The following is an 11,410-nucleotide window of genomic DNA, read 5'->3' on the forward strand; positions in this document are numbered from 1 at the left end:
CACCAGTTGCCCACTGGGTTTGGCATAAGCCAGCTGAGCAGCAGGAAGCTACTGCCAACAATTCTCAGTGGGAGTGGATTTGCCTGTCTGGGTTCCGTTCCCCAGGCCTTAGGGCCGCTCCCCTCAACGCTACCTCACTTTTAAGATGAAGCAATTAAGCAATTCTGTAGACTAAGAAAGCGAAGACAAAATGGACAAAGGAGAAATTTTCACCTTCTGTGCCACTGGCGTGGAGCACCACTGACCTCCTCCAGGGGCTTGTTTGGATCAAACCAGAAAGTAGGAGATGACAGAGCACGTCTAGTGCACGTCTCAAACCAGGAGGGCTGGAGAGACCACTGCCCTGCAGCTCTGCCTCATGCTCCAGCCACTGGTGTACCCGAGGGGAGGTCTAAAAATGCCCCCTTCGTTGGGAGGCAACTTCTGGGCCACAGGAAATTTAGTTAAGGGCTGGTCCAACCCTCTCCTAGGAAAGCAAGCCTAGAGGTTACCTGTCAAGGTCACAAGCTAGTCCTTGTCACTAGCCCCCGACACACACAGAGGAAGCCTCAGCCAACTGCCGAAAGGAATGAAGGGAAAAGCGATTCAGACGCAGCCTGTGAGCGGATCAGCAAAGGGGCCTCAGTGGCTCAGGGCTGCCTTGCAAAGGGCAGCAGCGAACCTCCCAGCAAAGACCTCAGAGGGAGGAGGAGAAGGGGAAGAGGAATACAGATAAATTTATTAGTTAAATACTGATTTTACAGCCATTTCACCTTAAGACAACGTTAGCAGGTTTGTGGATTAAGGAAGGTATATGAAGGCGGCTTTCTTAGAAGAAAGCGATGTAAATGATTAAAACAGAACCTGGGTTTAAAGATACTCTCTGCTACCGCCAGGAGGATTTGGGCTGGGGGCTGGGTGTTTGGAGTAGCACAGAGGAAGGCCAGTCAGCTACATTCTGTTGGCAGCCAGGACACGGAAGGAAGCGTCTTCGTGAGCCCAGGGCCACGGGCAGCGACAGCAACGTGGAGAGGAGGCCGATTCCCAGACCGCGAGAGTGGGAGGGCACCCCGCCCCCGGCCGCCCGCCCGGTGTCTTCTCATCACTCGTCCTCTTTCTTCCATGAGTTGTGTAGTGTTGGTTTGAAATTATGTTGAGAAGCCCCTAGCATTTGGCCTCCTGGACAAAAGACTGATGCTGGAGAAAGGACGTGGGTGCAGGAGCTGCGCCCCTCGGATGCCCTCGGTCGTCAGTCCCGGCAACAGACGCGTCTCCGCGGAACCACGGCGCATGCGCAAATTCCAGGCTGACAACCCCGCCCCGCGCAGCGCAGCTCCAGGCCCGGCGATGGTGTCCACTAGACATCCTCTCCAGAAAGATCTCAAGTCTTGGATGAATGCTAGTCAAACTTGCTTCAGCACCAGAACCGTTTTTGTTCTTACTCAGGACCCCCCTGAGCGTGATGGGGTGGAAGAAGGATTTGGGGACGTGTTCAGGCTGCGGGCAGAGCTGAATCACCGAGAGCAGTGGAGGGGCGCTTATTTTCAGAGGCCTCGGGGATGAAGAGAAGGAGCGATTTTAGCCGCGGAAGGAACTTGCGTGGGAGGCAAAGTTGCCAGATTGCGAGTTTGCCGAAGCCACTCTGCGGTGGGAGAAGCGGCCCCTCCTCCATCTCCCCACGGAGCATCCGGTAACACTGGCCCTACCCCGTGTTTCTGGAGTCAAGATTCAGTATGAGGGATGCAGGTGTGCCGAGCCGGAAGGGGAGTGTTGGGCGAGGGCAGGACCCGCCGAGGGGCCAAGGCGTCCAAACACACGTCCATCAGATACCCTGATTCAGGCTGGAGCAGGGGCCCCGGCACCCTGCCCTCGGATCCCCCGTGCCGGGAACACCGTGCAAAAACCACCATTTCGGGCCACAGCGGTGGAAAGACAAGGGAGAAGGACATCTCGTCTCTTGTCAGGGGTGGTGAGGCAGAAAATGAGAAAGAGTCTGCAACTCCGTGGAAGGGGCTTAAGTGTGATCTGGCGAAGGGTGGAGGCTCTTCCAGATCAGAGTCTGCGCTCTCTCCAGTCCCCCACCTGCAAAGCTATCCAATAAAATCCAGCGCCCGCTCCCCTAACCAAATCATTGACTTCAAGTTTCTTCCCAGTTGTTGTCTGGAGTCATTCCCAGACAGAGCAGGCCGGCCCCCGGGAGCCCAGAGCCTCATCTCTGCTGTCCTCCGAGTCCCAAGTCCATGCAGGAATCCAAGGAGGGAAGGAGGTGACATTATGCAGTGATTATGTCCCCGTGACTGTCAGCCAAGGCCAGGCTGTTCCAAGGGTCCTGCTTGGAGCTGGCCTGCGGTGACTGGTTGACAGAAGACGCATAACCTTGCGGAGAGAGCTTCAGGGCCGAGAGGACTGGGTGGATGGAGGACCCGTGGCCGGACATCGCGCTGACCGAGAACGTCTGAAAGCGAGAAGTAATAAGATGCGGTCAATGGGATCCCTCCTGGGGCTCAGGAGGGGGTCTGGGCTGGAGAGGGGAGCCCCATTCCACAGCAGTGCCCAGGCTGGCTCCCACCCCAGGAAGGGGACGAGAGGACAGGGCCAAAGGACAAGGGCAGGAGAGGCAGCAGGCAGCACTCTGTTCCCCTGACCCCTGTGTGCTATGGGATACAGGGGGTCTGCGTGACTCGTCAGCTGCTTCTGAGCACTGACCCAGTAGCTTCGTGACTATTCTGGTTTCTCAGAAGCCTCTGACGGTCACACGAGGCATTTTCTACAGTCTTTTCACCATCAATCTCCATTTTCAGAAGGAAGCCATCCCCCCGCCCCCCCACCCAGAAGGGGCTCCTGGCTCTCCTGGCCCCAGGGCACCAGCTTCTCTTCACCCTGACGGCAGAAGGCTCCTTAGGACTCGCCCGCCTCAAGTACAGGCGGAGAAGAGATCAGAGTTAATGGGAGACCGTGACCAAGCTTGGGGGCATCCTGATCCCGGATGGGGGAACCACACAGGGAAGGGGCTAGAGGAGCAGGATTGCCATTGTATCTGACAGAGGGAAACGAGGGTCCTGCTGGCCCGTCTTCTGGACACACATGTGAAGCTGGACCTGCAGCCAACCCTCGTGACAACGGCATCCTGCCTGTGACCTCCTCACCAACCCCAGCCCGCCCGCCCTGCCCTCTGCAGCTTCTACACCTTTGCCCACGCCAGGAAGGGCCTCCTCCTCCCCTTCCTCCTGTTAAGATCTACCCACCCTCAAGGCCAAGGTCAAGCCACCCTTACTTAGGAGACAGACTGGCCTAGAAAGCCCCGCTCCGCCTCCCACACAGCGGCCGCACTCTGATTCCGGTGGTAGCAATGCTGTGTGCCAGCACACGGGTCCTGGCACAGAGGAACTGCTAAACGCGTGCATCACGGTCGTGTGTCCAAATCGCTGTAGCTTGATCAGATGTGCTGAAACATATCCTCTTGCAGACAGCCCCTCGCCTCGGGCGGGAGCCTGGCCGCCTGGAGTCTACCCCCCAACGAGCAGTACCTGCGACAGGGAGCTGCCGTGCCCATAGTGGGATGAGAGCCCAGGCTCTGTCTTGATGGGACGCATCTCTTCCGCGCTGCTGCTGGAAGCGCTGGTGGTGGGAGGGAGGCTCTCACTGCCCGAGGGACCTGGAACAAGGCAGAGTCAGGACACCCAGCCCAGGGGCAGGGACAAACGGATGGCGGCCCTTGGAGACAGCCAGGGCAGATCCGCGCTAACGGCTTGTCTACATTTGCTGGGGAGAGAAGCAGGGTCCTTCCATCAGTGCAGGGCAACGGTTCTCACAATGAAGCAGAAGTAGCAGAATTTCAAGGGAACTTTTTCAGATGACAGGCTCACCACCCCAAACGCTTGGGGCTACGTGTGTCTCAGGATTCAAACTTTTGGATTTTAAAAAGGACAAAGACTGAGTATTAACAGAATACCTGCAGCAGGGTCTGGGACAACACCCCGTAATTAAATACATTAATAGTTCTACAGCAGAACATGGGAATATTCGCACATGGGATAACTGAAGACTGTAACTAGCCTGTGTCAGTTCAGATTACATTTTACTGCCAAATCTAGCTCCCTGGATTTGGAATTTCGGATAGGGGATTGTACACCTGAACCGACGCCTGCTCCCGCTGGGACCCCACCATGTAAAGAGATGAAGTTCCCCAGGGGAAGGTGCTGTTCGTATAAACAATGTGGAAGCAGGGAGAAAGGCCGAGGACCTGGTGTGAGCCAGTGAACGCTCTGCTAAGACGTGACTGCCAGAAGGAGCGAGCCACTGTCGAATCTGGAAAAGGAGAACTTTGGTCATGTTCTCAGCAGTGGAACAGGGAAACTTATCTGACTTTGTCAGGCTTTAGATTAGAAGATAAACTTTCCATCATATCAGCTGACTTAATTTCTCCACAACTGCCACATTTTCCAGTGAAATCTTTAATTTGACAGCGGTACTGAGGAGGGAGTGCTCTTGGTAGGGGACCTGAGTAGTCCTCATTCTGAAATCTAGAAATTGAGAAGGCAGAGTATATATTGAACAGAATATGGGCCCTGAAGTGAAAACTCTTGGGTTTAAATTCCAGCTCTACCCATTCACAGCTGTGTGACCCTTGTGATGTCATTGCCCTCTCTGAGCCTCAGCTTGCTCATTAGTAAAATGGAGATCATAAATGGGGTCTCATGGGGGTCTGTAAAGATCAATGAGATAATATTTGTGAAGGAGCTTGGCAAGGTACAGAGTACTACATGATGTTAATTATACACTGGCTTACAAATCAATGTTACAAATCAATCTGAACATGACTCACAGGACCCTGTCTTCCTGCACCCCACTTAGCCCAAAGCAAATTGAAAGAACTTGAGTTCCTGAGTGGCTGGAGCACCAAAGATGGAGGGACCGACTCATGTTCCTTTTTCCTCCAGGCCCTCAACCGGTCCAGCTGGACCTCTGCAGTCTTTGCAACTGGCAAAAACCAGGCCACAACATGAGTTGAACCTGCTTTAAAAGCTCCCAATATGTTCCATGGTGATGTTACTTTTGCACTGGGTTATGCATTCTGTCCTGAACGGCCGGGGATGGACGATGCTATCATTACACCCTGGTAGCCTGGGCTGGCCCACCTGAGCACACATGATGCTCACACACTCTGAGAGCTACTGAGTTATTCATATAATTACACATCGATCTTTTTCTCACCTGCTGGTGTCTTCGATTTGTTAAGGTTCTTGGGCTTCCGTTTTCTGGTTTGAATCCCCTCTTTCCGCATCGCAAGAGGCCTGGGGACCTAGGGGGTCACAAGTCAATATATGTGGTTTTCCATTTGTACCTGACCCGTGACATTATTTACACACACACACACACACACACACACAAATACACAACGAGAAGACCAGATCTATGCAATTCCTCTACAAACCTTGGGGCTGAGACTGAGTGAATCAGGCCTGGAACTCCTGCTGAGCAAGAAATCAATTCTACCAAAAAAAAAAAAACGTGTTGAGCATGTCTATTCCATGCTGGGTATTATACTAAACTCTAGAGAAACAAAGACCTAAAGACACAGTCCCTTCTCTCCAGAGGTTCACAGTTGGGAAAGACAGACAGATAGAAGATAACCAGATTCATAGGTGACGAGGGAAAATAGAAAAGAAACACTGAACTGTCCCGGGCTGGGGGAGGGAAAGTGGCACATGGGCACATCAAGGCAGGCCTCCCTGAGGAGGTGATGCCTGGGTTGTAGGAGACTGTCAAGTCGATGAGGGGCAGACATTTCAAGCAGCAAGAACAGTACGTGCCAAAGCTGCTAACTGATCAGCCACACTGGGACACTGCGAGTGAAGAGGGGGTGCTATTAATAGCTATGCCGAGATCATGGGCACGCCCTGAGGCGGCCTGGAGAGTGGGGATGTAAAGTCACTCTACACGGAGCAGCTCTGCACCGTGCTGAGCCTGGCTGGGGCAAGTGGTGGTTTCCATGGGTGTCGGGAGCAGCGGGGACAATGGTGGAGAGACTGCCCTGTGGCCAGTGCCTGAGTCCTTTATGACAGCACTTTAGGGCGTCTGAATTCTCCTAAACAAGCAGTGACTGTCGGGCATCACACTCCTGAGCCATTCAAGATGCCTGAACAAGTGTCGGGGGCAGGCCTGCAGGGTCATCTTTCTACTATTTTAGAAGAGTGGGCCTGCCCCACATCTGGCTTCTTTCAGGCCTGGCCAACCAAATTGTTTAGCCCCTGGTCTGTGCTAGTCTCCCATATGGGACTAACAGAGGCCACACCCGCAAATACAGAAGGACAAGTGATGACCACGTCGGAGATGTGAACATGGAATTGTTAAGAAAGAAGTGCAGGGAATTCCCTGGCGGTCCAGTGGTTAGAACTCTGCACTCTCACTGCTGAGGACCCGGGTTCAATCCCTGGTCAGGGAACTAAGATCCCACAAGCCGTGCATGGTGCGGCCAAAAAAAAAGAGAAGTGCAGTAGCATACGTGAACTCGAACTGCCTTCTAGTCAACTGCGAGTCAGATGAGACAGCACTCCCACTCGTGGAGGAAAGTATCCTCCCCTCCCTGCCCTGCCTCCCCCTACCACCCCTGCCCCCGCGCCCACCTCTTGAAGACCATCCTGACTTCAGAAGAATCCTGTCCTCATGTTTATCCCCACCCACCTCAGTACTTTTTAAAAAAAATTGTCATAAAATGCACATCACATAAAATTTACCATCTTAAGCATTATCAAGTGTGCAGTTCAGTAGTGTCAAGTATACTCGCATTAATGGATAAAGTCACCTGTGACAGTATAGTGTAAGGAAAGGGAATGCTTTCTAAAAAGACTTTGCAGATTTTCATTTTGAATTTTAAGTGGCAATTTTGAATTTCGGCTGCCAGTGCCAACCTCAAACCTGTAATTCTTAACATAGACGTTAAGATTGTACTCGTAATTATGCTCAGATATATGTTAATTGATTTTCCTAACTTGGTGTCAGTTTCTAAGGATAAGTCTCCTCTTAGATGCCATAATTAAATGTGTTTAGAGCTGATGATAAATTTCTTAATCTTAATTATTCTGGGAGTATCGTCCTAGAGACATTATGTTCTTATGAAAATTCCAAATACCAAAAATGCCACAGGGTATTTTGACATAGCATAGTGATGGTGGGGAGAAGAAATGCATGTGACTGAGAGAGTCACTAATTCCATGTTTCTTAAAACTTTTTTTTGTTTGTTTGTGGTACGTGGGCCTCTCACTGTTGTGGCCTCTCCCGTTGCGGAGCACAGGCTCCGGACGCGCAGGCTCAGCGGCCATGGCTCACGGGCCCAGCCGCTCCGCAGCATGTGGGATCTTCCCGGACCGGGGCACAAACCCGTGTCCCCTGCATCGGCAGGTGGACTCTCAACCACTGTGCCACCAGGGAAGCCCAGAACTTCCTTCCTTTTGAAGGCTGAATAATATCCCATCGTATGTGTAGACCACATTTTGCTTATCCATCCATCCATCAATGGACACATGGGTTGCTTCCACCTTTTGGCTATTGCGAATAATGCTGCTGTGAACATGAGCATACAGATGTTTGTTTGAGATTCTGCTTTCAATTCTTTTTGGATCTATACCAGAAATAGATTGCTGTATCATATAGTAATTCTATTTCTAATTTTTTACAGACACAATCCTTTTAATACCTACATAATATTCCTCTATCAGTTCCTTTTATCGTTCCCCTATCGAAGAACAATAGTTTCTTTAACCATTTTCCTCCCAAAGGTTTTTTTCCTCCATTTTCATGATTACAATGATTCAACAAGTATCCTTGTATACACTTCTTACAAAAGTTGACCCTTGAACAACATGGGTTTGAACTGCATGGGTCCACTTAAATGTGGATTTTTTTTCCATAGTAAATACTACAGCACTACATGATCCGTGGTTGGTTGACTCTGCACATGTGGAACCACAGGTAAGGAGAAATCATGTACACGTAGGGCAGACTATAGGTTAGAAATGGATTTTTGAGTGCAGAAGGTCGGCACCCCCAACCCCTGCATTGTTCAAGGGTCCATATGTTTTCTTATGAGTATTCTTAACTATATTTTTAGACTTTTTTGGCTGTGTTGGCTCTTTGCTGCTGTGCGTGGGCTTTCTCTATTTTTAGACATTTTTAAGCTCATTATAACAAGAAAACATGAAAAGATGCATGAGATTAAGTTAATAACAACCCCTCCCATCTTACTACTATCAATCCTCTGCCCATGAGGCAATTGGAATAACAGCCTGTTTCTTACATTTTAAAAAGTTCTCAAACATGTGTGCACATGTACATATCTGTATACATATGTATGTGTATTCATCCGTCCAAAAGTGTTCAATGTATATATAAGCAACTACATATAAATTATGTTCTCCCTCTTTCTTTATAAAACTGGAACCATGCTATGTACAGTGTTCTGCACAGACTTCGTTTTTAAGCACTATGTAATGGAGATTGTTCCAAATTAGAACATAAAGAGCTTTGGTAATTCCCTGGCGGTCCAGTGGTTAAGACTCTGCACTTTCACAGCCAAGGGCCCGAGTTCGATCCCTGGTTGGGGAACTAAGATCCCACAAGCCGTGTGGCCAGAAAAAAAAGAGGCTTGTAGAAGCTCTCTGTATTCTGGAAATATTAATCCTTTTTCTCATGTATGTGTATATTGGTTTTACTTTCTTGGGGTATCTTTTTCCATACACTAATATGAAATGTTATACAATCAAATATATCTAATTTTTCTTTTATGGCTTAAGAGTTTTGAAAACTTGCTGAAGAAAACGTCTCCTCCCACCCTTAAGGTTATATAAATACTCCCCCTCTACATCTTCTTCTAGCATTTTTATTGTCTCTATTTAAAGATGTTTTATGTTTCATATGTTTAATACATCCAAGTTTGTTTTTGCTTTTGGTAGGAGGTAGAGGTCAAGTTTTCTTTTTGTTTTCCAGATTATGTCAATACAGTCATTCTTAAAAAGCTATCCCTATCCATTGAATTGTTACCTTTGTTATATATCAAACTACCACACATATAGACTATTTTTTAGTCTCTTCAACTGTGAAATGGCAATTAGACTTACGTAACGTTAAAGATGGAAATGATGTTCCATAGCAATGTCTCTGCTATGGTCTGAATGTCTGTGTCCCTCTCAAGTTCATATGTGCACAAACCTAACATGCAAGGTGATGGTATTAGGAAGTGGGGCCTTTGGGAGGTGATGCGGTCATGAGGGTGGAGCCTTCATGAATGGGATTAGTGCCCTTGTAATAGAGACCCCACAGTGCTCCTTTGCCCCTTCCACCAAGCGAGGACACAGTGAGAGAAGTCTGCCACTCGACAGGGGTCCTCCCTCAACCCTGCTGGCCTCTGATCTCGGAGCTCCAGCCTCTAGAACCATGGAGGTTAATTGCTATTGTTTAAGCCGCCCAGTCTATGGTATTGCTATAGCAACCCTAACGCACTACGACAGTCTCTAAGGTCCCTTCCAGATCTACATTTCTTTGTTAAGGAGAAAATGAATTATGATCTGCAGGGAGGAAGAGGGGTGAGACCCGAGCGGTGGAGGAAAGCGCGGGACACGGTCGGGGGACCCTTACGCCGTGGAGCTTCATGTAGAGGCCGCAGGCGTTGCACACGGGCTCGCCCTCGGCGTTGCGGCGCCACAGAGTGGTGGTGGTAGTCTGGCAGTTCGCGCAGGAGAGGCCCACTCGGCGGGAGGCGGACTGCAACACAGGAGACAGACCCTTCAGGTCCAAGGACAAGGACACGCAGGTGCCGCAGCATCTCGCTTCACCGGCAGCAAGTGTGGGGCACGGCTGGGTGAGTCTCAGACCAGCCACCGCACCGGATGCTCGGATGCCGCGTCCCTAAGCCTCTCCTGGGGGCGTGGGAGCAAAAGGGCTGTGCTGCAGGGGATGGCAGATCCTGGTCATAACTGCGGCGTCAGCAACGTTATCAGTCACTCGCGTCAGGGAAAAGCCCAGCAAGCCCTGCACACTGTAGGCAGAAAAGCTTCTCCCCAAAGTAGAACGAATCCGGGCCTCAGGGGCCGGGAGTGAGTGGGGGTGAGGAATTACTGTGTCCGAGTGTCTTCAAAGACTGACCTCAAGAAAGGGAAGCACCAGGGTTTATCCCCTCCGTTCTTCTTTCCCTAATATCTGTGGAAAGCTAGTTCAAATTGGTCAAAATCAAATTTTAGTAGAAAAGACCAGGAAACTAGGAGACAAAAACTTGGTTCCAGCTCTTCCCCAGCCACAGGGCCCAGCATGCCCCACATAATCTCCCTGGTCTTTGGGTTTATCAACGGATCAACTGAAAACAGGGTAAGTCACAACACAGAAAGGATGAATTAGCCTTCCTTGTGGAGCTGATGTGAACATAGGCGATACACCTGACAACGCTGGGTCGGGGAGCAGAAGTCTGGACTCTGGAGACTCAGTGTCTAAGTGGCCATGGGCAAGGCCATTAGCTTTTCTGAGCCTCACTGTTCATTTCTGCATAGCTAAGGGGTTGAACTAAATGGCCTGGACCATCCTCGTAGCTCAAGCCAACTCTGAAGGTGTAAGAAATTACTATTTGCCACTCATCCAGCCCTTAAACCTGCACCTTCTCTGAAACATGACTTGAAGCCTCAAACTCAAAACCAGGAATTTCCCACCAAGGCCGAGCCCTGAAGCCAGGAGCTGACAGAAGGAGAGAAGCCTGGCTGCTGGGCGCGCGGCACTGGCTTACCAGGCGGCGCTGGGGCTTGATGAGGGGCCGGTTGATGCCGTTCATCTTGTGGTAGAGGCCGCAGGCGTTGCACAGGTAGTGTCCCGTCCCATCCCGCCGCCACAGCGGGGTGGACATGGCCCCGCAGTTGACACACTCTCTGCCTTCCGAGAAGTCGTCAAACATATCTACTGGGTGGGAAACAATACAGAGGATTAGTTCTCTGTTTATGCCAGAAATCTCACAGCGGAGAATCTAGACACCAAGGAAATAATGCCCTCTCCTTGCAAGGAGTGGAAGACGGATCGCTTTGGGCTGCCTGGCTTTTCCTCGCTTGGCCCTAAGCCTTGGGAACCGGCTCAGAGGGCTGTCCTAGCAAGCGGACCTTACCCCCGGCATCCCAGACACAGCAGGCTCTCCCTGGTCACGAGAAAGGGAACAGAGTGTGGCAGAGACCACGAGCGCCTGGATTTCTCTCTTCAGAGCCTGGCGGGGGCGGGGTTCCACCTAACACTGAGTTCCACTCAAGACCTTCTTTCTCTCTTTTTTCCCTTTCAAAATTGAGATTCCATTTCCTTTTCAATAAAAATATAATAAATATTTACTTCGAGAAAATTAAATGCTGGAATGTGTAAAAAAATATAGGAATCGTACATAATCCTGTAACTCAAAGATCACCATGTT

At 50.3% G+C, this 11,410-nt stretch overlaps 1 protein-coding gene across 1 annotated transcript; it reads right to left on the reverse strand.

Moving 5' to 3' along the window:
* Positions 1-698: 698 nt before the first annotated feature.
* On the reverse strand, positions 699-10,912 carry GATA4 (GATA binding protein 4). Its single transcript, XM_033857564.2, has 5 exons — positions 10,748-10,912; positions 9,613-9,738; positions 5,194-5,281; positions 3,507-3,634; positions 699-2,434 (listed from the first exon to the last, which is right to left on the reverse strand). The coding sequence occupies exons 1-5, from the start codon at positions 10,910-10,912 to the stop codon at positions 2,252-2,254; spliced, it is 690 nt and encodes a 229-aa protein (XP_033713455.2). The 3' UTR covers positions 699-2,251.
* Positions 10,913-11,410: the final 498 nt, after the last annotated feature.

This window comes from Tursiops truncatus, chromosome 6 (genome assembly GCF_011762595.2).
Source record: "Tursiops truncatus isolate mTurTru1 chromosome 6, mTurTru1.mat.Y, whole genome shotgun sequence".
Classification (NCBI taxonomy): domain Eukaryota; kingdom Metazoa; phylum Chordata; class Mammalia; order Artiodactyla; family Delphinidae; genus Tursiops; species Tursiops truncatus.

What these genes read in the sequence shown, in the direction of transcription:
- GATA4 (XM_033857564.2), bottom strand. Translation starts at nt 10,912, where the DNA reads ATGTTTGACGACTTCTCGGAAGGCAGAGAGTGTGTCAACTGCGGGGCC. An exon ending in TCTACATGAAGCTCCACGGC is followed by an intron (nt 5,282 to 9,612) that starts GTAAGGGTCCCC and finishes GTGACCCCCTAG; the next exon opens with GTCCCCAGGCCTCTTGCGAT. An exon ending in CAAATCGAAGACACCAGCAG is followed by an intron (nt 3,635 to 5,193) that starts GTGAGAAAAAGA and finishes GCCTTGTTCCAG; the next exon opens with GTCCCTCGGGCAGTGAGAGC.